The sequence below is a fragment of the Protomyctophum bolini genome, assembly GCF_963924005.1.
Source record: "Protomyctophum bolini genome assembly, chromosome: 15".
Classification (NCBI taxonomy): domain Eukaryota; kingdom Metazoa; phylum Chordata; class Actinopteri; order Myctophiformes; family Myctophidae; genus Protomyctophum; species Protomyctophum bolini.
In genome coordinates this window covers 19,250,915-19,277,013 of record NC_137876.1, presented here as the reverse complement: position 1 = coordinate 19,277,013, position 26,099 = coordinate 19,250,915, and the positions used below count along the sequence as shown (strand labels likewise).

Below are 26,099 nucleotides of genomic sequence, written 5' to 3'. Positions count from 1 at the left end.
TGCTTCTGAAGAAATTGCTAGTTTGACCACTTAAAATGCTATAATCTTAAACAATGTGTCACAAATGCATTGAGAGCTTGTAGATCGGCTATTTTCGCCGTGCAACATGCTTCCGCAGGAGACGTGCTGACATGCTTGACAAATGAAATCAGTTGTGGCGAATGGCCAGTATGAGTATGTATGATAATTATGTCAGCTCAGGTGGATTCCTTGATAAACTGTTCAGCTTTCTCACCTGTATGAACCCTTGTGTGTTTTCACCCAAAACATTGATCATAAACTATAAAACTAAGGAATTCTCTCCTGTATGAATCCTCATGTGTCTTTTCAAATGTGTGCATCGAGTAAAAGACTTGTCACACAGTATACAACTGAAGGGCTTCTCCCCTGTATGAGTACGTGCGTGTCTCTTAAGATGTGTACTTCGACTAAAGCGATTACCACACACTGTACAACTGAAGGGCTTCTCTCCCGTATGCGTACTTGTGTGCCTCTTGAGATCTCCTTTTCGGATAAAAGTTTTACCACAAACTGTACAAGTAAATGTACTTTCCATTGTATGGGCTCTCATGGATGGAGTTTGTTGCACTGATATCAGGTCCTGGGACAGCTTGTTTCTCAAAGAAAATATTTGTCCTTCCACAGTGTGTGTCTCGTTGTGTGTTTTCATCGACCGATCTTCCCTTGGCTCCTCCCAGTCATCACTGTTGTCAGTGTCAGATTCAGAACAGTGTGAAGAAATGAGCTGCACATCAACAGTTGGCAGCGATGCGCCACGGTTCTTTACATCAGCCTCTGTTTTCACGTGTTCATTTGAAGTGCTGGCTAGAGGCTCCGTCTCTCTGTTTTCATTATATTCACTTCTCACTGCTAGTAATGTTTGCGTTGACCCTTCAGCCTCCTCTTGTCTGTGAATTAGCTCCTGCTGTTCCTCCTTAATCTGTGGAGGCTGTGGTTCCTCTTGGAGCAGATAGGACCTCCTCTCCTGTTGCTCAGGTGATTTCTCCTCTTCACAGACTGGGAGGAAGTCTAGGCAGAATAGGAGATGAGAGAAACAGTGCATAACATATGCATACAATCGGCTTGGCCAATATATCGGCACCAAATTAAATACTATATTTTGACAAAGAATCAATTGTTATATGGCCATTATTCACTAGGAGCCTGGATGGCTAGGTTCCAGAGTTACAATAATTTATATAAATAATTTCGGAAAATCTCTGTGTGAGAAAATGAATGGGTTTTCCATCTGTGGCACCACTGCTTTTGATTGATTGATTTATCGCGTAATTTATGAATTACAGCACATTTCAAGCACAAACTCAATACAAAGACTGTTAACTGTGAGTGGACGACCCAATTAAGCATTACACTTGTTTACAAGAGGGTCCACCATGTTCAATGCATCAAAACATTTAGAGACGTACAAATAGACACTTCTATATAGTCAAAGAACAGAAGAGGAATTCATCATAAAGGAGGTAAAAAGGGGAAATACCGGTAATCATATACTGTGAGGGGAAAAGGGGGGGGATTCAGATTTTACGGGGGCCAGTTTAGAATTGCAGTCGTCCGTAGGTGCCCTTTGAGAGCGGTTTTGAAGGAGTCAAGGGATTCGCATGTCTTAATGACTGTTGGTAGGGCGTTCCACATTTTGGTGGCATAGGAGCGGAAATAATTTAGTCCCTTGTTTGTGCCGAATCTGGGTTGTACATGGTTCGTTGCACTCCCTCTGGTGTTGTGGGTGTGGACTTCGTTAAGGAAGTATCTAGACAGGTACATGGGTATGTAATGTTGGTGGTGTATCGAATCTTGTGGACCAGACCCATTGCAAGATGCTGTACTCTGTCATCGACCCTAAGCCATTCCAGCCTGTCAAAGTGGGCAGGGGAGAGGTGGGTTCGGGGGGTGAGGCCAAGTAGGAGCCTGACCAGTTTGATTTGGGAAGTCTGGAGCCTAGTTTTAAGGTGCTGTGGTACCAGGAAGTGCATGCATAGTCAAATAAACCTTGTACGAGGGCTCCTGTTATGGTCTTCAAGGTGTGGAGATCCTGTAAAGGAATCTTGTTCTTTGGTTGAATTTTTTGATTACGTTGGTGGCAATTTTATCAGCGGAAAGATTAGCCTCCAGGATGGAACATAGGTAGGTCATTTCATCTTTACGTGTGATAACATTGTCACCCACTCTAACCAATTTGCCTTGCTGAGATTACTATTAGATCCAAAGAGAATGGATTCAGTTTTTCCCAGGTGTAAAGATAGTTCCAGAAGCAGTAAGTGCATTCTCCGGCAGCAGCAGCTGCCACGGCGCCGCCGCCAATTGCCGACAACAGCCGTGGCAGTGTTTCCTCTGCGATGGCAGTGTTTCCTCTGCCACCGGCAAAGCCTCCTAATCCGCCACAGACCGGCGGTTGCACATGCCGGCACCTTCCGGCACATGCTGGCACTTCCTGGCAACTGCCGCTTGCCACCGGCACCTGCCGCCACCCACCGGCACATGCACAGGCCGGCACCTTCCGGCACTTGCCGGCACCATGTTCAAGTAGTTGGCCATGTCAAGCTTGTCCGTGGAAAAAAATGAAGCTTGCCCGTGATGAGAGTGTCGTTCGATTTGATGTTTATGTTTGAAAACCTGGTTTTTAGTTTGCTATGCTCTCTATATAAACAGCTTGCCTCTGTAGACACATGAGGACATTATGAGGATCCCCCCCACCCCCCCCCCCCCCACAGAAACACACACACACACACACACACACAGAATCCCCCCCCCCCGGCCTTTGTTTCCCCCCTCACTATATGTTTCTTTTCCCTTTTTACCTCCTTAATGATTCATTCCTGTTCTGTGTCTGTTCAGTGTCTATTTGTACGTCTCTAAATGTTTTGATGAATTGAACAAGGTGGACCCTCTTGTAAACAAGTGTAATGCTTTATTGGGTCGTCCACTCACAGTTAACAGTCTTTGTATTGCGTTGTGCTTGAAATATAGTGTAATTCTGCAAACTGTTAATAATCAATCAAAAACACAAACGAGGGAAAAGAACTGACATACAGATGGCCAGGTTACCCGCCATCAGGCATTCAAAATTGCATTACTTTGTCATGGGATTGCTATACAAGAATACATTTCCCCAAGCACTATTACTTCCAAGCCCAAACATTTAGACTCTCGTAGAAGTTTTTTTCGATTCTGACAAATCTCTCTAGTCTAAACGGAGTTACACCCAAATATGCTTTTCCATTTGCCCCACTTGTCCGTGGGGTGTGCGTCACCATATTAAACACCTGCGGGGCTTATTTTTCAATAAAAAAGGTATTTTAATCCACTCTGTCTCGGAATCCTCCATTGTAAATGCGCAACAGAACATTGGCCGGGCCCTAGCGGCCAGGGTTCTCTTGCGCATTTACAATGGAGAGAAAACCAAGATGGCCGCCAGATTCCGAGACAGAGTATGGACAGTGGATTAAAATATACCTTTTATATTAAAAGATAAGTCCCGCAGGTGTTTAATATGGTGACGCACACCCCACGAACAAGTGGGGAAAATGAAAAAGCAGATTAGATTTTGCATTTGTACAAGGTAAGAGTGATTTTGAGGCACAAATGTTGCTCTGCGCGACCATATTTGGGTGTAGCTCCGTTTAGACTAGAGAGATTCGTCAGAATCGAAAAAAACCTCTACGAGAGTCTAAATGTTTGGGCGAATTACTTCCCTAGTCCAGTGGTGGACACCTCGGTTCTAGGTGTCCTAGATGCCTAGATCTCTCAATCAAGAAGCAATAGCTTTTATGGTACAACAACGCATAAATAGATATGAGGTCTTTTCAGGCATCATTTTACAACAAAACCCAGCATTCAGGCCTACCAGGCTTATGTTCACAATTCACATCAAAAAGCAAGACACATACGATGTAAATTAAAGGGATAATCGTTGTGATTTGTGACAAACCTGGCAGATCAGAGGTGACTTGAGGAGAGAGGAACTCCAGCTGTCTGTGTTGCAGATCTATTTGTTGTTGATATTGTACGATAGTTCTGACAAACACAGCTAATATGTCCTCTGCAACGGCGGTCAGTCGTTCATTGACGAACAGCCTCAACGTCTCTATGTCACACATTGTTACTTTAGTTAAAATAATAGGTCTCTGTTGCCACTTTTACCGACAGAAGCACTACCCATGTATTTACTATTTAGCAACAACAATGAGAAAGAATCACTTCCGGGGTCGATGATGTTGCGCGCATGTTTGCTCATTGATGCTGGTCCGCCCCCTGCTGGACATAGGTCAACACAGCTGCATTTGAACATACAGTAGTACTTTGTTGCTATGGTGGAAGCATTTATTGTATTCTTTTTTGCAGGAAACAATTCTAATTTAAATAGGCTACGACATATATTCAATTATGCATTTATTCACTGTTATTAGACACTTAATGACTGCACATTATGTAAACTCATTATTCACAGACCCAGTGTCTAGTGTCGGAATGTAAGCCTATATTGTATTTCATGTTTCCTATACAGGATCTCCTCACTGGTCAACAAAAACACCTTGAAGACCCTAACAGGCACCCTTGTACAAGGCTTCTTCGGCTATGCATGCACCTCAAAGGTCTTTAAAACAAGGCTCCAGAGTCAGACTTCCCTAAACAAACTGTTCAGGCTACTATTGGCCTCACTTCCCGAACCCACCTCACCCCTGCTCATTTTGACAGGCTGGAATGGCTTAGCCGGGTTGACGACAGAGTACAGCATCTTGCAATGGGTCTGGTCCACAAGATTGGCTATACCAAGATACCCATGTACCTGTCTAAATACTTCTTTAATGCCCCCAAATCTATAAATCTCACACACTATCAAGTCACCCGGCGGTTCGACGCACAAGGTGCCCTTTTTTCACTTGAGGACCTGCCCCTCAAAATGTCTGTGCACGCCATGATTGGTTCTGGATTAAGAGCGTCTGCTAAATGCCTACATTGTTTGTTTTGCTGTTGCTTTTTGGAATAATTATTTTACCATTTAAATGGCTACAAATCAAACGAAGATCTATGATTTCCATGATCGATTACTGGGGCTACATATCAGGTCTGACTGGATGTAGAGAGCTGGCTAGTAGCTCATTTCACTCTATAGGTAAACTATAGAAAATAGAACAAACACCCATAGTGGAATTTCAAGTATTCAATTTCAAGTAGGCTATTCAGTGTTTATAATACATTTTTATTTGTAAAGCACTTTTTACAAATCGTAAAGTCCTACAGAAAAAACAAAAACAAATATATGGCCAAAACCACGAAAAACCAAACTAGGGATAAAATGTAGTCTTCAGAGAATGAATTTCAAATATAGCCAGTGACAATGATGAATTTAAAATGGTGGACCCTATTGTAAACAAGTGTAATGCTTTATGGTGTCGTCCACAGTTAACAGTTTTGTATTGAGTTGTGCTTAAAATGTACTGTAATTCTCCAAACTATTAATAAATACTTCAATCAATCAATCAATCACAAGTAGGGTAGGGATTGGAGCCGGAGGAGAAGTAAATATAGCTGACAAAGTTGTCCACATGTTGGCTGGTAATCCAGTCTGGCAGTGTGCTGCGGGTTCGACTTCCGATCCCGACGGCCTTTACTGCATGTCTTCCCCCCATCTGTCTCCCCATTTCCTGTCAGCCTACTGTCTGTCCCTCCATAAAAAATATTTAAAAAAAAGGCGAAAGCCACAAAAAAACATTAAAAAAATAGTTGTCAACATGATATGGTATCGGCCCTTATTTGTGCACATTTGAGTGAGGAGTTTGCTATAAACACAACACGGGATATATAGCTAGATAGGTATAAACACAACACGAGATCACAACACTGGTATTGTTATCGGCTAACACAGAAATTGTGGTATGGGGATCGGATCGGGAACGAAAAAAGTGTATTGGGACCTACACAAAATATGTATGATATGTGAGCTTCCTTGAGAAACTGTTCAGCTTCCTCACCTGTATGAACCCATGTGATTTCAGATAGATAATTTCACCCAAAATATTCAAACTATAAAACTAAGGAATTCTCTCCTGTATGAATCTCCACGTGTTTCTTCAAATGTGAGCATCGGCTAAAAGACTTGCCACACAGTATACAACTGAAGGGCTTCTCCCCTGTATGAATATGTGCGTGCCTCTTCAGATGTGTACTTCGACTAAAGCGTTTACCACACACTGTACAACTGAAAGGCTTCTCTCCTGTATGAGTACTTGTATGCCTCTTAAGATTTCCATTTCGGTTAAAAGTTTTACCACAAATTGTACAACTAAATGTTCTTCCCATTGTATGAGCTCTCATGGATGGACTTTGTCGTCCTGATATCAGGTCCTGGGACAGCTTGTTTCTTAAAGAAAATCGTTGTCCTTCCACAGTGTGCATCTGATCTTGTGACTGATCTTCCCTGGTCTCCTCCCAGTCATCACTGTAGTCAGTGTCAGATTCAGAACAGTGTGAAGAGATGAGCTGCACATCAACAGTTGGTTGTGATGCTCCATGGCTCTCTACATCAGCTTGATTTTTCACGTGTTCATTTGAAGTGCTGGCTAGAGGCTCTGTCTCTCTGTTTTCATTATATTCACTTCTCACTGCAAGTAATGTCTGCGTTGACCCCTCTGCCTCATCTGGTCTGTGAATTAGCTCTTGCTGTTCCTCCTTAATCAGTGGAGGCTGTGGTTCCTCTTGGAGCAGATTGGGCCTCCTCTCCTGTTGCTCAGGTGATTTCTCCTCTTCACAGACTGGGAGGAAGTCTAGGCAGAATAGGAGATGAGAGAAACAGTGTGATCCTTAATATTGGCATACAATAGGTTTGTGTTGCATTCCTGTGCCAATAATTAGGAGACTCCAGTAGGAGTAACAAACCACATCTTGGAGATCCCATAAAACTCCTGTTTTGTTTGTGCTCTTCAGGAACAACAGTAATTATCATGTAAACACAGCTGACAATGCACATCTATAATTTTACAAAAATATAAATGACCTACTCTCGCCGTACAGCACATATAAACAGATCTGACCTATTAAAACATTTTAAATCTGAGGCTTTTTGTGTACAATTTAAATAGTTCTGAGAGACAATTTGGTTCAGCTGCCCCTCGTTCATTACCGGAATAGAAGTACCTATGGACAGGATACAATTAAAGATGTACAAATATACACTTCTATGAAGAAAAGAAAGATCATATAAAGAAAGTAAAAAGGGCAAAAAACATGTACAGTATCGAAAAAAAGGGGGAGGGGGGGCTCTGACATTTTTATGGGGGTAGTTTCGAGTTGCAGTCGTCTGTAGGTGCTCTTTGAGAGTGGTTTTGAAGCAGTCAAGGGATTCACATTTCTTAATGGCTGTTGGTAGGGCATTCCACATTGTTGTGGCATAGGAGCAGAAAAAGACAGAAATTAATTTAATCCCTTGTTTGAGCCGAATCTGGGTTGCACATGGTTTGTAACAGTTTTTGTATAGAGTTGTGCTTGAAAATGTACTGTATTCTGCAAACTAAATAAAAACTTCAATCAATGTTGAACTCCCTCTGGTGTTGTGACTCGTGTGTGGACTTCTTTGACATTAGAAGGGGCACGGTGGCACAGTTGGTAGTGCTGTCGCCTCACAGCTAGAAGGTCCTGGGTTCAATTCCCGCTCGGGACGCTGTGGGCGCTGGCGGCGTGTTTCCTCCTCTGCGTCATCAGTGCCCATACTCGAAGGCGGGGTTGGCGAAAGGGCCTTTCTGTGTGGAGTTTGCATGTCCTCCCGTGTCCCCTAGGGTATGTACCCTCACAAAAAACATGCAGTAATCCTGGTCACTAAAACTGCCTCCCCCTGGCCAGCCGGGGCGCCTGATGGAGGGGAAAGGAACTGGTTGGAATAACATGTTCCTTCCACGCGCTATGTCCAACCTGAGAAACTCCCCGCTGTCAGGTGTAAAGGAGCAACTTGGACACTCAGGCATGAAGGAAGCATGAGTTCAAGTCCGTTGCTCTCCCCTTGTCCCCCATATAAGGGGACTAGGTTGGTGGAGGGTGTGTAGAGCCCAGGATCACATTAGATGATTGACACAGGGGTGAAAAATGGGTTACAAAATCGTGGGATAAAAAATATATTAAAAAAAAAGTTTAAAAAAAGTATTTAGACAGGTACATGGGTGTCTGGTGTAGAGAATCTTGTAGAGCAGACCCATTGCAAGATGCTGTACTCAAGCTTAAGGTTGTCAACCTTAAGCCATTCCTACCTATCAAAATGGTCAGGAGTGAGGTGGGTTCTGGGAGTGGGACCAAGTAGTAGCCTGACCAGTTTGTTTTGGGAAGTCTGGAGCCTTGTTTTGAGGGCCTTTACACAGATTGTAATTAGGAACATTAAAGGCCCCAGTATGTTTCCTTGTGGAACGCCACAGCTCACTGGGAGGGGGACAGTATTCTGTTCATCTCCACCATCTGTCCTTTCCCCTCCAGGTAGGATTGCATCCAGCTCACTGATGTGCTATCAAAACCAATTGCTTTTAGTGTATTCATCGGTATGGAGTGGTTTACAGCGTCAAAAGGATTTTGGCGGTCCAGTATGACCATGCTGCAGTATTTGCCAGCATCCACTTCGTGTTTAATGTGGTCACTCAAATAGAGGAGGCATGCGTCACTGTCAGTGCATGGAGTTGGAGGTTCGGAAGCCAGATTGGAATACAGCAGAATAAAGCTGAAACAAAGCAGATCTACACCTTGAGCTGTAGAGAACGAAAATAAAAGCCTGGGTACCGAGGCTAATCTACACCTATCAGTTGTTTCATAGAAGTGTATAATTGTATGTCTTTAAATGTTCTGATGAATTTAAAATGGAGGACCCAGGTGTAATTGTGTCTTAGTGCTTTTCCTGGTTATATCCTCAGTAGCAATTATTGTAGACATGTACTTTCGTTTGAACTATACCAATCTAGTAGTCTGTGAAAGTGTGAATAATCAATCAATTTGTCTTGGCATTGCAACGACAGACCGTGTAATGTTATGTAAAGGCTTAGGAAAGGGTTATGATTTGTGACAAACCTGTCAGATCAGAGGTGACTTGAGGAGTGAGGAACTCCAGCTGTCTGTGTTGAAGATCTATTTGTTGTTGGTATTGTACGATAGTTCTGACAAACACAGCTAATATGTCCTCTGCAACGGCGGTCAGTCGTTCATTGACGAACAACCTCAACGTCTCTATGTCACACATTGTTACTTACATTAGTTAAAATAAGTCTATGTTGCAACTTTTACCGACAGAAGCACTGCATGTTTTACCTACATACATAAACAATGAGAATAACTTCCGAGGTCGATGATGTTACGCGCGTGTAAATATACAGGCTGGGCTCAATTCACGTTGCAGTTTGCAGATCCGGTCTAGAGCGGATATGGAAACTAGGGGTGTTTATGTATAAGTGTGTTTGAGTGGAAATGTCCGGATACTGTACGCGGGCTCTAAACCGGATCTGAACACTAGCTCTCACGTAGAAGTTGTAAAGACTGATCGTGTTGATGCATTGACGCCATAGAGTATACTCTAGGATTGATGCTGATCCGCCCCCTGCTGGACATAAGTCAACACAGCTGCATTTGAACGTCACACGTAGTCATTTGTTGGTATGGAAGCTGTATATTGTTTGACTTTTTTTGTTGTTGCAGAAAACCATTCTAAATATGCTACGTTTTCTTTGCATTATTTGGTGTAACGTTATTGACAAATGTAATTGACATAGTTCAATTATTGATGTATTCCTGCACATTATGTAAATTAACTCATTCATTCAGACCCAGTGCAGATGTCTAGTGTCGGAATTTAAGTCTATTGTTCAATCTTATTCTAGTTTATTTACTACTACTGTTGCAGTATTCGTAGTAGAGCAGTGTAAAGGGAAATGTCTCCTACAATTTGGTACCGATACAGGAATAATATAAGCATTAATCCACTGTTAGTCTCTTGTTTAATTGACACCTGGTTATGTAGACAGATGCCAAAACTTTTGTAGACCTGTATACTTCGATGTAGATTATTGATCTTTTTGATGATGCTGTGTTCTTGTTTTACCTATGATGACCCTAGATTACTATTTCTAGATGCATGTGATGTATTTACCTTGTGCTTTCCTTGCTTTCTGTAAATCGCTCTGGATTAAGAGCGTCTGCTAAATACCTGTTTTCCTTTTCTCTTTCTCATTATTTTACCATCTAAATGCCTACAAACAGAAAATAGATTATTTCCATGATTGATTATATATTGCTATATATCAGGGCTGAGTGGATGTACAGAACTGGCTGGTAGCTCATTCCACTCAACTTTATACCAATAGAATAAGCACCCAGTCGAATTTCCCTAGAAGGATCACATGCTGTGATCATAAAATACATTTTTATTTGTAAAGCACCTTACTATTTCACAAATCTCAAAGTCCAACAGAATTAGAAATAATAAAAAACTGCCAAAACCAGCCAACTAGGGATAAAAGTTAAAAAAGGCTATAGATCATATTTACATTTTCATCAGATATCTGCACACTCATGTTATTTATACATTTTATTGATTTCATAATTGCCCTGGGCAGTGACAGGTAGGGCAGGGATATGGAGCTGGAGGAACATAAATGTGTTACTGTACCTCCAAACACCCACAAGACAAATTCACAGAACTTATTTTCCAACTAAATGTGCTTTAGAAATAAAGTGGATTGGACAGCATTATTTCTATTCAGAATATAATGTGAAAAAACAATTTAATGTTGATATTGTCTGATTCTGTGAATCCTCTGCTTCAGTATCTATGACTGGTTGTCATTGCCAGTGTGTATGATATGTCAGCTCAGGTGGCTTCTTTGATAAACTGTTCTGCTTTCTCACCTGTATGAGCCCTTGTGTGTTTTCAGATCGCTAATTTCACCCAAAACATTCATTATAAACTATAAAACTAAGGAATTATCTCCTGTATGAATCCCCATGTGTTTCTTCAAATGTGAGAATCGACTAAAAGACTTGCCACACAGTATACAAGTGAAGGGCCTCTCCCCTGTATGAGTACGTGCGTGGCTCTTAAGACTTGTACTTCGACTGAAGCGTTTACCACACACTGTACAACTGAAGGGCTTCTCTCCCGTATGAGTCCTTATGTGCGTCTTAAGATTTCCATTTCGGTTAAACGTTTTACCACAAATTGTACAACTAAATGTTTTTCCCCCTGTATGAGACCTCACAGATGGAGTTTGTTGCACTGATATCAGGTCCTGGGACTGCTCGTTTCTCAAATACAATCTTTGTCCCTCTACAGTGTGATTTACGACATTGTGTGTTTTCAGTGACTGATCTTCCCTGGTCTCCTCCCAGCCATCACTGTCGTCAGTGTCAGATTCAGAACAGTGTGAAGAGATGAGCTGCACATCAACAGTTGGTTGTGATGCTCCACAGTTCTCTACATCAGCTTGTGTTTTCACATGTTCATTTGAAGTGCTGGCTAGAGGCTCCGTCTCTCTGATTTCATTATATTCACTTTTCACTGCTAGTAATGTCTGCGGTGTCCCCTCATCCACGTCTTGTCTGTGAATTAGCTCCTGTTGTTCATCCTTAATCTGTGGAGGCTGTGGTTCCTCTAGGAGCAGATCGGACCTCCTCTCCTGTTGTTCAGGTGATTTCTCCTCTGGGAGGAAATCTAGGCAGAGATGAGATGAGAGGAACAGTGTGATGTGAATACACACACACACACACACACACACACACACACACACCCCTTTTCTGTTTGGCTTTTCCCTTCACTCCACAGCGAATCATCTGCCTCCATCTCACCCTGTCCTCTGCCTCCTCTTCTCTCACACCAACTAACTTCATGTCCTCTTTCACTACATCCATAAATCTCCTCTTTGGTCTTCCTCTAGATCTAGGCATCCGGTCTGGCAGTTCCAACCTCAACATCCTTCTACCGATATACTCACTATCCCTCCTCTGTACGTGTCCAAACCATCTCAGTCTGGCCTCTCTGGCTTTATCTCCAAAATATCTGACATGCGCTGTCCCTGCTCCTGTAGCCTACTCCTGAATCCTATCCACCCTTGAACCTCAACATTTTAGTCTCTTGCTAGCTCCAGCCTCCAGCTCTGCTTCCTGTCTTTTCCTCAGTGCAACTGTCTCTAAGCCATTCAACATATGGTCTCACCACGGTCTTGTACACCTTTCCTTTCATTCTTGCTGATATATATGCTCATTTGAATTGAAAAGACTGTAGTTTGCATGTAAAAGCAATTTTAAAGCATACAAAGCAGATCTACACCTTGCGTTGGCATTGCGACAGACAGTGTAAATTAAAGGGTAAATAAATCATTATGATTCGTGACGAACCTGGCAGATCAGAGGTGACTTGAGGAGTGAGGAACTCCAGCTGTCTGTGTTGCAGATCTATTTGTTGTTGGTATTGGACGATAGTTCTGACAAACACAGCCAATATGTCCTCTGCAACGGCGGTCAGTCGTTCATTGACGAACAGCCTCAAAGTCTCTATGTCGCACATTGTTAGTTACTTTAGTTAAAATAATACACTCTGTTGTTACTTTTACCGACAGAAGCACGGCATATGTTTTTAGCTACAAACAATGAGAATAACTTCCGAGGTCGATGCGTAGGTAGAAATTGTAAAGACTGATCGTGTTGGTGCTGGTGCGCCCCCTGCTGGACATAGGTCAACATACCGGTAGGTGCATTTGAACAGCTCGAAGCTGTATTTCCCCCCCTTTCTTTTTTTTGGTGCAGAAACCATTCTAATTAGGCTACGTTTTCAATTTCAAGTCTTCTTTGCATTATTTGGTGTAACGTCAGTATGCTGCCATACTATGAGGGTGTGACACATATTCAAAAATGTATTTATTCATTATGTATGCATGAACTCAATTCCCAGTGCAGATGTGACATGTCTAGTGTCGGAATCTAAATCTATTGTTTAATCTTTTTTGTATTTTATGTTTACTCCAATTACAACTGTTGCAGTGGATTAAAAAAATAGGCCAGAAAAGGCAACCATCTCTACACATAGGCATCATCATATCATATTGAATTGAGATTTCCCCAGATGTATTGTCTCTGATCATCTGGCTACACGAGAGTATAACCATACTAGCAGTGCTTACATTTAAGTAAATCCATTAAACCCCACCTAACTCATGCCTAAACTTAAGCTATGCACGGTAGGCCTATAGTATAGTTACACCAACAAATTACAATGATGCTTGTGTGACACAGAGCAGTAATTGGTTAAGTAGGTCATTTGTAAAAAAATGTACCTGTAGGCCAGGCCTATACTTCATTGTATGTTTTACTGTTCCTTTTTGGAATAATTATTTTACCATTTAGAGGGCTACAAATCAAACAGCAAAAAAATCTATGATTTCCGTGATTGATTACTGGGGCTACAGCTACATATCAGGGCTGAATGGATGTAGAGTCATAGTCATATACTGGTGCTCATGAACACATAGGTGAACCAACACGTAGGTGAACCAACACGTAGGTGAACACGGACAACCAAAACTAGCCTACAGGGATGAAAAGTAGAGTCCTCAGGGAGTACAGTTCAAATATAGATCACATTTTACATTTTCTCAGATGTCTGCACACATGTTATTAATTGACTCCATAATTGCCCTGGGCAGTTACAGGTAGGGTAGCGATCCGGAGCTGGAGGAACCCAGTCTGTGTCAAAGTAGCGACACGTAACGCCTGTCTTCTCCCCGAGCGCTCATCATAACCATCTGAGCAGCCATAAGATGGGTGAAGCTGAAATCTGAATTCCAGAAGTAAATATTAGCTGAAAAAGCTGTCCACATTTAATATAGATGATTCTGTGATTCCTCTGCTTCATCATCTATGATTTATTTCAGCAGTGCCATGTCAGCTCAGGTGGCTTCCTTGAGAAACTGTTCAGCTTTCTCACCTGCATGAACCCTCTTGTGTTTTTCCAGATAGCTAATTTCACCCAAAACATTCATCATAAACTACGGAATTCTCCCCTGTATGAATCCCCATGTGTTTTTTCAGATGTGAGCATTGACTAAAAGGCTTGCCACACAGTATACAATTGAAGGGCCTCTCCCCTGGGGGCGGCGGTGGATCAGGGGTAGAGTGGCTGGATGGTAACCGCAAGGTTGCCAGTTCGAACCCGGGCTCCCTCAGAGTTAGTATCGAAGTGTCCTTGAGCAAGACACTGAACCCCTAATAGCTCCTGATGTGCTGATTGGTGCCTTGCATGGTTTCCGCTGCCATCAGTGAATGTGTGTCTCAGTGATGTAAATAGGTTTTCAATGTAATGAGTCCTGGTATGCAGGGATGGTCTTTTAGATGAGTCCCAGGGAAATGTTTTGAGTCCCACTTCAACGACATTAGGAGTCAAATTTTGCCATTTTTAGAGCATTTAACTCCCATTTCAATTTATGTGGTTATAATGTGGTTATATTCATGTACAAACCAGAAGAAGAAATGATTATAACTAAAGCTAGCACAAACTAGAATAAAAAACAGTACAGTAGTGCATCCTGTGGATGCAGAAGTCGTTGTTTTATTGCGTCCCTTAACTATAAACTGCGTTTTGGGATGCAAAATGTACCCTATTTTAATCTCTGGTGTCTGGATGGGTGAATGTAATGCACAATCTATGTAAAGCGCCTTGGATAAAGGCGCTATTATGAATGCAACATTTACCATTTACCGTTTACCCCTGTATGAGTACGTTTTGCGTGCCTAGTAAGACTTGTACTTAGACTAAAGCGTTTACCACACACTGTACAAGTGAAGGGCTTCTCTCCTGTATGAGTCCTTATGTGCGTCTTAAGATTTCCATTTCGGTTAAACGTTTTACCACAAATTGTACAACTAAATGTTTTTCCCCCTGTATGAGTCCTCGCGGATGGAGTTTGTTGCACTGATATCAGGTTCTGGAACAGCTCGTTTCTCAAAAACAATCTTTGTCCTTCTACAGTGTGTGTCTCATGTGTTTTCAGTGAATGATCTTCCCTGGGCTCCTCCCAGTCATCACTGTTGTCAGTGTCAGATTCAGAACAGTGTGAAGAGATGAGCTGCACATCAACAGTTGGTTGTGATGCTCCAAGGCTCTCTACATCAGCTTGTGTGTTCACTTGTTCATTTGAAGTGCTGGCTAGAGGCTCTGTCTCTCTGATTTCATTATATTCTGTTTTCACTGCAAGTAATGTCTGCGTTGACCCCTCATCCTCCTCTTGTCTGTGAATTAGCTCCTGTTGTTCATCCTTAATCTGTGGAGGCTGTGGTTCCTCTTGGAGCAGATCGGACCTCCTCTCCTGTTGCTCAGGTGATTTCTCCTCTGGGAGGAAATCTAGGCAGAGGAGATGAGATGAGAAAAACAGTGTGATGGTTAATACACACAAACACGTCACACACACACTCTTCTCTCACACCAACTAACTTCATGTCCTCTTTCACTACATCCATAAATCTCCTCTTTGGTTTTCTTCTAGGCCTCCTGCCTGGCAGTTCCAACCCCAAGAACCTTCTACCGATACACTCACTATCCCTCCTCTGTACGTGTCCAAACCATCTCAGTCTGGCCTCTCTGGCGTTATCTCCAAAACATCTGACATGCGCTGTCCCTGCTCTGATGTACTGAATCATATCCTCCACCCTTGAACCTCAACATTTTAGTCTCTGACTGCTAGCTCCAGCCTCCAGCTCCGCTTCCTGTCTTTTCCTCAGTGCAACTGTCTCTAAGCCATACAACATAGTCTCACCACCGTCTTGTACACCTTTCCTTTCATTCTTGCTGATATGCTTATTTGAATTGAAAAGACTGTAGTATGCATGTAAAAGCAATTTAAACGCATACAAAGCAGATCTACACCTATATTTGCGTTGGCATTGCGACAACAGAGTAGACAGTGTAAACTAAAGGGTAAATAAATCATTATGATTCGTGACAAACCTGTCAGATCAGAGGTGACTTGAGGAGTGAGGAACTCCAGCTGTCTGTGTTGCAGATTTATTTGTTGTTGGTATTGGACGATAGTTCTGACAAACACAGCTAATATGTCCTCTGCAACGGCGGTCAGTCGTTCATTGACGAACAGCCTCAAAGTCTCTATGTCGCACATTGTTAGTTACTTTTAGTTAAAATAATATACTCTGTTGCTACTTTTACCGACAGAAGCACTGCATATGTTTTTAGCTACAAACAATGAGAATAACTTCCGAGGTCGATGCGTAGGTATAGTTGTAAAGACTGATCGTGTTGGTGCATTAATGCTGGTGCGCCCCCTGCTGGACATAGGTCAACAACATACCGACGGTAGGTGCATTTGAAGTATACAGTATACTGTATGATGTAGTATAATTAAGTAGTAGTAGTACTTGTTGGTATGGAAGTTCGAAGCTGTATTGTTTGACTTTTTTCTAAATAGGACTATGCTACGTTTTCAAGGGTTCTTTGCATTATTATGCTGCCATACTATGAGGGTGTGAGTGACACATTAAATTATGTATTTATTCCTGCACATTATGTATGTGAACTCATTCATTCAGAGTCCCAGTGCAGATGTCTAGTATCGGAATCTAAGTCTATTGTTTAATCTTATTTGTATTTTATGTTTACTCTAATTATTACTGTTGCAGTGGATTTTAAAAATAGGCCAGAAAAGGCAACCATCTCTACACAGTCAGCATCATCAACCTATAGCCCACATAGGCCTACCATATTGAATTGAGATTTCCCCAGATGTATTGTCTCTGATCATCTGGCTACACGAGTGTATAACCATACTAGCAGTGCTTAAATTTAAGTAAATCAATTAAACCCTGCCTAACTCATGCCTAAACTTAAGCTATGCACGGTATAGTATAGTTACACCAACAATGATGCTGGTGTGACACAGAGCAGTGTAAAGGGAAATGTCTCCTACAATTTGGTGCCAATACTATATTAATAAGCATGAATCCACCGTTAGACTCTTAATTGGTTAACTGACTCCTGGTTATGTAGACAGATGCCAGGTAATTTGTGAAACTTTAGACCTGTATACAGTTTATTGATATTTTTCATATTATACTGTTTAGACTGATGCTAGGTTTACCATCCTATGATAATCCTAGATTACAAATTTCTATGCATTTGATGTATTACCTTGTGCTTTCCTTGCTTGCTATAAATCCCTCTGGATTAATGGATATTTTTGGAATAATTATTTTACCATTTAAAGGGCTACAAATCAAACAGCAGAAAATCTATGATTTCCGTGATTGATTATTGGCGCTACATATCCAGGCTGCAGGACATATCAGGGCTGAATGGATGTAGAGAGTGGGCTGGTAGCTCATCATAGCAATAGAATAATCACCCAGAGTGGAATTTCACTTCAAGGATCACATGCTGTGTTCATAATACAATTTAATTTGTAAAACACTACCATTTCACAAATCTCAAAGTCCTACAGAATAAAAAAAAAAAAAAAAAAACAGCCAGGGAGTAGCTACAGTTCAAATATAAATCACATTTAACATTTTCTCAGATGTCTGCACACTCCATGTTATTAATTGACTCCATAATTGCCCTGGGCAGTTACAGGTAGGGTAGCGATCCGGAGCAGGAGGAATTGGATCCAACATTAAGGAACCGGAATCGCTTCCGGAACCAGGTTTTATCACACTGTCGGAGCCGGTATGTGGACTTTGTCTGCTATACAATATTGTATCTAATATAACATTGCTTAAGTTGGTCACGTGCCAAAATGCTGTGGACATTGTTGCCCTAACAGGGGCAGAAACAAGGCCTTTTAACCAGGCTACTTACACACACTACAACTCGCTTACAATTCGCAAACCTGGCAACACTGCCCTGTGTTCATGCTGTTGTCAGAGGCCCGCCCCCGGCTCACACGTCACTACTCTCTCCGTCTCTCCGCTCGCAATCGGCAGCCATCTTGCTTTTTATTTATATGGGCGAGTGGCAATTTAATGCAAATAAATTAATTATAGGTCCCGCAAGCAAATCATGATGGTCTGTAGGTCACAATAACATTCCGATTTTAGGTGTTGTGTTTTGTATGACATTTTGGCCAGTAGTTTTATATCTATCTCAGCTTTTGCCTGATAGCACACATGCTAACAGTGCTGACCACAACGTTAGCAGCATTTGATGACAGGTTGCCATAGCAACGTACAGTGTGCGCAGACCTAACGTGAGCTTCTGGGACAGAAACTTGCGTTTTCATGACAGCAGCAGCTGCTGCAGCCTCTGATAGCTACTGTGCTAAAGATGCTAAAGCAACACAAGAAAACATCCACACGCAAACCAAAACAAACCAGGGACCAGGGTTGCCACATATCGTGGATTTGAGAGTGAAACAAGCAACCAGGTCTATAAAAATGTTAATAGGCCAGTTCAAAGTAGGTAAATCAGAAATGGTCCGGAAATTAGTCTTAAAATAATCAATTATAGTGTTGACTGTCAAACCTTGTTGTCTAATGTTGTTTCAGAGCAGTGGAACTCAAACATTTCCATGTCAAGGACTACCAATAGATAAACAAGTCCAAAGTAGCTTATAATGATCAGACTTGGCAACACTGTCTCTAGGTTGAACGTTCTACTTTACAAGCTCACACATATGAAATATGTTTTTTTGAATCTTCAAACTGAGACATATTTTATGATAATACTGTTAGCACAGTCATCATACTCCAAGAGCATACAAATGGAACCAAATGGACCCTGATTTTCCCAGAGAGCAAATGGTATCAAATGGGGGTCTGTGGCCTAATGCATTTCAAACTGGGGGTTCTTGGTATTATATTCTCTGCATATCTTATCAACTTGGGGTGAATATTTCACCACAATACTTTACTGAATATTTCACAAGAATATAACACAAGAGTCAAATGTACGGTCAAATGTAATCACAATATAGGCTACAGATGTAAATATTTATGACACAGTAAAATGTCGAAAATTAGTGCTATCCCCCCCCCCCCACACACACACACGACAGGCAAGGCTGTTGTTTGCATCGTTAGCAGGCAGCAGCTACCTTGGCACTGCTCTCTGTGACTGTAGTTGTTTCACCATGTTTGCGTATTTATGAGAAATAAAAAACACTTTCTGTTATTACAATAATTTATAACCCATCCGTTACTACATGTGCAGGGCACACTACTGAGTTTAAAAACACAGCTGAAACATGAAGTGGAGTCTGTCACCTCCCGCAATTTCCTTCTTCCCATATTGCGCTGCAATGTAACTAGGATTCGCCGGCCGAAGGCCGGCGAAATTCTAGTAATATTACAATATTGGTGGACCAACATAACTCAATTACAGAACTGTAAGGGTCCATTTGGAACCTCCCACCGGAATTATTAAAAGGAACCGCTAAGGAATTGGACCGTTAAAGGATGCTAGTAGTGAATGACAGGTGTATTGGAGTAGCATCATTTGGTGAACTGTTCCACTGAGGGTTAGGGTTATCTCAGAGTCAATCTGCTAAATCAGGTCACTGGTTCGTCTCCTGGGCCCAGTCTATGTCAAAGTAGGGACACGTAACGCCTGACTTCTCCCCCGAGTGCTCATCATAACCATCTGAGCAGGCATAAACTGGGTCAAGCTGAAATCAGAATTCCCCTTTATATCAAATTATACTTTGTAAATATTAGCTGAAAAAGCTGTCCACAAATATAGATGATTCTGTGATTCTTCTGCTTCATTATCTATGGGACTTATTTCAGTGCCACAGCAGTGCCATGTCAGCTCAGGTGGCTTCCTTGAGAAAGAGTTCAGCTTTCTCACCTGTATGAACCCTTGTGTGTTTTCAGATAGCCAATTTCACCCAAAAAATTCATCATAAACTATAAAACTAAGGAATTCTCTCCTGTATGAATCCCCATGTGTTTTTTCAAATGTGAGCATTGACCAAAAGGCTTGCCACACAGTATACAATTGAAGGGCCTCTCCCCTGTATGAGTATGTTTTGCGTGCCTAGTAAGACTTGTACTTCGACTAAAGCGTTTACCACACACTGTACAACTGAAGGGCTTCTCTCCCGTATGAGTCCTTATGTGCGTCTTAAGATTTCCATTTCGGTTAAACGTTTTACCACAAATTGTACAACTAAATGTTTTCCCCCCTGTATGAGTCCTCAAGGATGGAGTTTGTTGCACTGATATCAGGTCCTGGGATAGCTCATTTCTCAAATACAATCTTTGTCCTTCTACAGTGTGATTTACGACATTGTGTGTTTTCAGCGACTGATCTTCCCTGGTCTCCTCCCAGCCATCACTGTCGTCAGTGTCAGATTCAGAACAGTGTGAAGAGATGAGCTGCACATCAACAGTTGGTTGTGATGCTCCAGGGTTCTCTACATCAGCTTGTGTTTTCACATGTTCATTTGAAGTGCTGGGCCTGGCAAGAGGCTCTGTCTCTCTGATTTCATTATATTCACTTTTCATTTCTAGTAATGTCAATGTCGACCCTTCATCCTCCTCTTGTCTGTGAATTAGCTCCTGCTGTTCATCCTTAATCTGTGGAGGCTGTGGTTCCTCTTGGACCAGATCAGGCCTCCTCTCCTGTTGCTCAGGTGACTTCTCCTCTTCACAGACTGGGAGGAAGTCTAGGCAGAGGAGATGAGAGAAACAACAGTCAGTCTGATGCTTAAAATGTGCTTACAATAAGAGTTTTGTTGCATTTTTGTGTCGAAATATATTTGAATATATAATTATATATAGTCTATATATTAATACAAACGTATGTTTTCTCATGCAGATAATGCTCATTTGAATTTAATTGAAAGCTACTAGTATGCTGGTCCTATGCAAAAGCAATTTAAACGCATACAAAGCATTCTACACAGGCATTGCAACGACACACTACAGTGTAAATTAAAGGGCAAATAAATCGCTATGATTTTTGTGAAAAACCTGGCAGATCAGAGGTGACTTGAGCCTCAAGTCACAGTCATTAGGCAAATGGACTAATATGTCCAATATATAATAATAAACTCATGCAGATAATGCTCATTTGAATTTAATTGAAATGACTAGTATGCTGTAGCCCCTCTCGGAACCCTACATAAAGCTTTTATGAAATTTGGACTTTAAGCTTTAGGGTAGGGTCCCTGGTCATGCTAAGATTTTCCAATGCGATTGTTGGAACGCGGATATAAAAAACTCAACCTTTCTTCTATCGGCGCGCTATCACCGCGCTTTTTATTGTGTTCGTTTACGAATGTGCGAACTATAAGTACCTTACATGCCTCTGATAAAATCTCCTGTGTCGCGGAAGCCGTTAAGTATTTTTAATCCATGTTTGATTAAAAATGTCGCTTTGATTTCTTCTTGTTTATTGTACCGCCTCCCGATGTGCGGTTGGCTTTGCGGGCTATGTCCCTGCCTCTGATCTGCTCCGTCATAGCTGTAGCACCACTAGCTAGCCAGATAGGCGGTACAATGAGGTGTCAATAAACAAGGTAGGAAGAAGCGACATTTTTAATCAATCATGGATTAAAAATACTTAACGGCTTCCGCGACACAGGAGATGTGTCGGTATGGTATGTAAGGTACTTATAGTTCGCACATTCGTATGTCAATACATGAATAAACATGGTAAAAGCGCGCAGAAGTCCGTCTCATGGCGTGTTTACATTGTATTTGTTTGTGCGTAACTGGCGACAGCCCAGCGTGAAGCAGGACCCAATGGGTAAAGTAAACAAAGTATCAGAAACTTTACTACATTCGGGTTCTGCTTGCGGGGCTAAGTATGCTGTAGCCCCTCTCGGAACCCCCTGGGTCAGCCCAATCCGAACCGAACCGGGCTGACCCGTAGGGTTCCTGGTCACGCTAAGATTTTTCAATGCGATTGTTGGGACGCGGATATACACAAACTCATAGTTTAGTCGATCGGCGCGGTATTACGACGCTTTTTATTGTGTTTGTTTACGGATGTGCGAACTATAAGTACCTTACATACCTCTGATAAAATCTCCTGGAAGCCGTTAAGTATTTTTAATCCATGTTTGATTAAAAATGTCGCTTTGATTTCTTCTTGTTTATTTACCGCTTATTGTACCGCCTCCCGATGTGCGGTTGGCTTTGCGGGCTATGTCCCTGCCTTTGATCTGCTCCGTCATAGCTGTAGCACCACTAGCTAGCCAGATAGGCGGTACAATGAGGTGTCAATAAACAAGGTAGGAAGAAGCGACATTTTTAATCAATCATGGATTAAAAATACTTAACGGCTTCCGCGACACAGGAGATGTGTCGGTATGGTATGTAAGGTACTTATAGTTCGCACATTCGTAAGTCAATACATGAATAACCATGGTAAAAGCGCGCAGAAGTCCGTCTCATGGCGTGTTTACATTGTATTTGTTTGTGCGTAACTGGCGACAGCCCCACGTGAAGCAGGACCCAATGCAGTAAAGTCATAAAAGTGTCAGAAACTTTACTACATTCGGGTTCTGCTTGCGGGGCTAAGTATGCTGGTGACTGCATGGTCCCGTAAAAGCAATTTAAACAAAGCAGATCTACACGTATTTGTGTTGGCATTGCAACGACAGACAGTGTAAATAGTTATGATTCGTGACAAACCTGGCAGATCAGAGGTGACTTGAGGAGTGAGGAACTCCAGCTGTCTGTGTTGCAGATCTATTTGTTGTTGGTATTGTACGATAGTTCTGACAAACACAGCTAATATGTCCTCTGCAACGGCGGTCAGTCGTTCATTGACGAACAGCCTCAACGTCTCTATGTCACACATTGTTACTTTTGTTAAAATAATACGTCTCTGTTAGTTATTTTACCGACAGAAACACAGCATGTTTTTAGCTACAGCCATATATAACAAAACAATGAGAATAACTTCCGAGGTCGAAACTTCGAAAGTGTTGCGCGCGCGCATGTACAGAATGACCAGATCCAGTCTAGAGCGGATATGGAAACTAGGAGTGTTTATGTATGAGTGTGTGAGTGGAAATATCCGGATACAGTAGGCGGGCTCTAGACCGGATCTGAACACTCACATAGAAGTTGTAAAGACTGATCGTGTTGGTACATTGATGCTGGTCCGCCCCCTGCTGGACATAAGTCAACACAGCTGCATTTGTAGTACTAGTATGGAAGCTGTATTGTTTGACCTTTGTTGTTGCATAAAACCATTCTAAATAGGCTACGTTTTCTTTGCATTATGTGTGTAAACGTTAGGATGCTGCCATTAGGGCATGACATACATAACATTATTTATGTGTCATAACTTCAACATTATGCAAACTCATTCATTCAGAGACCCAGCCACTGGAGATATGTCTAGTGTCGGAATTGAATTCTATTGTTAAATCGTATTTGTATTTCATTTTACTACTGCTGCAGTGGATTTAAAAAATAGGCCAGAAAAGGCAGCCATCTCTACGCAAAGGCATACAGGCAGCATCACCAACCTAGTCCATACAATATTTAATTTTAATTTCCCCAGATGTAGTATTGTCTCTGATCATCTGGCTACAGTAGAGTATAACCATACTAGCAGTACAAGTAAATTAAATGAATTAAACCCCACCAAACTCATGCCTAAAAGCGAAACGAGGACCCTGATGTAAACAAGTCTTTATCCTTTTCTGGGCTCATTGTAGCAGTTTTTGTATTTTACTTGTTGCTTTCATTTGAAATGTACCCATTCTACATACTGTGAATACTATTTTTAAACAATCAAACCATTTGCTACCTATACCAGATTAATAGAAGCATGAATCCACCGTTAGTCTCTTAGTTAACTTAACTGCTTGATCACCTGGTTACATAGACAGCTTTCATTGCTTGCAGAGTGTCTGCTAAATGCCTAAATTGTATGTTTTGCTGTTCTTTTTTGGAATAATTGCTTTACTATTTGAATGGCTACAAATGAAACAGCAGAAATGTCTGTGATTAATTACTGGGGCTACATATCAGGACTGATTGGATGTAGAGCTGGCTAGTAGCTAATTTCACATTCACTTTAAACAAATAGAATACATTTATACCCAGACTGGAATTTCCCTTCAAGGATCATATGCTGTATTCATAATACATTTTTATTTGTAAAGCATGAGCTACAGATTAAAAAAAAAAAGTAGGCCTATGGCAGAAAACATGGCCAAAACCTTGAAAGACCCAACTAGGGATAAATAGTAGAGTTCCAATATAGATCACATTCCACAGATGTCTGCACACACATATTATTTATTGACTGGGCAGTGGTAGGAATCTGGAGCAGGAGGAACCGGATCCAACAATGAGGAACTGGAATCTGTTCCATCACATTTGGAACAGTTTCTGGAACCAGGTTTTATCACACTGTCAGAGCCGGTATGTGGACTTTACATCTGCCATACAATTACAATTTTGGTGGTTCTCAAACCAGAAGGACCACCACAGCTCTCAGAGGTATAGAACTGTAAGGGTCCATTTGGAGCGCTCTTCATAACCATCTGAGCAGCCATCAGCTGGGTGAAGCTGGAATTCCCCTTTATATATCAAATTAAATGCCACAAGTAAATATTAGCTAAAAAGATGATCCACATTTAACGTAGGCCTAGTTGTGCTACCTCCAATCGCCCACAAGAACAAGCTACAGAATGTTGTTTCAACCCTGTTGTTTAAATGTGCTTTATAAATAAAGAATGTATTGAGTTATTTGATTATGTTGAGATTGTCCGATTCTGTGCTTCGACTGGCTTCCTTGAGGAACTGTTCAGCTTTCTTACCTTTCTTGTGGTGTTCTCAGATTTCACCCAAGACATTCTATTTCTTCAAATGTGAGCATTGACCAAAAGGCTTGCCACACAGTATACAATCGAAGGGCCTTTCCCCTGTGTGAGTATGTTTTACGTGCCTCGTAAAATTTGTACTTCGACTAAAGCGTTTACCACACACTGTACAACTGAAGGGCTTCTCTCCCGTATGAGTCCTTATGTGCGTCTTAAGATTTCCATTTCTGTTAAACGTTTTACCACAAATTGTACAACTAAATGTTTTTCCTCCTGTATGAGACCTCGCGGATGGAGTTTGTTGCACTGATATCAGGTCCTGCGACATCTTGTTTCTCAAATATAATCTTTGTTCTTCAACAGTTTGTGTCTTGTTGTGTGTTTTCAGTGACTGATCTTCCCTGGTCTCCTCCCAATCATCACTGTCATCAGTGTCAGATTCAGAACAGTGTGAAGAGATGAGCTGCACATCAACAGTTGGTTGCGATGCTCCACGGTTCTCTACATCAGCTTGTGTTTTCACATGTTCATTTGAAGTGCTGGCTAAAGGCTCCGTCTCCCTGATTTCATTATGTTCACTTTTCACTGCTAGTAATGTCAACGTCGACCCGTCAGTCTCCTCTTGTCTGTGAATTAGCCCCTGCTGTTCATCCTTAATCAGTGGAGGCTGTGGTTCCTCTTGGAGCAGGTCGGGCCTCCTCTCCTGTTGCTCAGGTGATTTCTCCTCTTCACAGACTGGGAGGAAGTCTAGGCAGAATAGGAGAGGAGAGAAACAGTGTGATGCTTAATATTTGCATACAATAGGAGTTTGTTGCATTTTTGTGTCAAAACATATTTTAATATATATAATTTAAAAATCACACCCGTGTGAAGTGAAGGGCACTCTTATCATTATACATCATCATACATCATCTCATGAACAACTGAAATGAGATTGGTTAGCCGATTTGCTCGTCTACAGTCTGACATAAAATGTCCTTGTCATTGTCAAAAGGTAAATGGTGCATTTATATAGCGCCTTTATCCAAGGAGCTTTACATAGATTGTGCATTTCATTCACCCATTCATACACCGATTGCGGCGGAAGCCATGCAATGTACCAACCAGCACATCGGGAGCAATTTGGGGTTCAGTGTCTTTCCCAAGGACATGTAGACAGGAGGAGCCGGGATTCGAACCGCCGACCCATGGATCATTGGACGACCTGCTCTACCTCTTGAGCCACAGTCGCCCCGTCAATGGCATTTAATGTTTGTGTTGCCACAAATTTACATTATATTTGAGGCACATATGACCTCATTTCTCCTTTCATTGTCAATGGCAAATTTGATGTGG

The 26,099-nt window shown here is 41.7% G+C and overlaps 2 protein-coding genes across 2 annotated transcripts; both read right to left on the bottom strand.

Moving 5' to 3' along the window:
- Window positions 1–5,287: 5,287 nt before the first annotated feature.
- Window positions 5,288–9,230, bottom strand: LOC308330042 (uncharacterized protein). Its single transcript, XM_080784675.1, has 2 exons — window positions 9,058–9,230; window positions 5,288–6,782 (listed from the first exon to the last, which is right to left on the bottom strand). The coding sequence occupies exons 1-2, from the start codon at window positions 9,224–9,226 to the stop codon at window positions 6,043–6,045; spliced, it is 909 nt and encodes a 302-aa protein (XP_080640801.1). The 5' UTR covers window positions 9,227–9,230; the 3' UTR covers window positions 5,288–6,042.
- A 1,260-nt stretch (window positions 9,231–10,490) lies between these two features.
- LOC308329523 (uncharacterized protein) lies at window positions 10,491–12,601 on the bottom strand. The gene is made up of 2 exons (XM_080783855.1): window positions 12,373–12,601; window positions 10,491–11,689 (listed from the first exon to the last, which is right to left on the bottom strand). Exons 1-2 carry the CDS (start codon window positions 12,539–12,541, stop codon window positions 10,947–10,949), a joined length of 912 nt encoding a protein of 303 aa, XP_080639981.1. The 5' UTR covers window positions 12,542–12,601; the 3' UTR covers window positions 10,491–10,946.
- Between the last annotated feature and the right edge of the window lie 13,498 nt (window positions 12,602–26,099).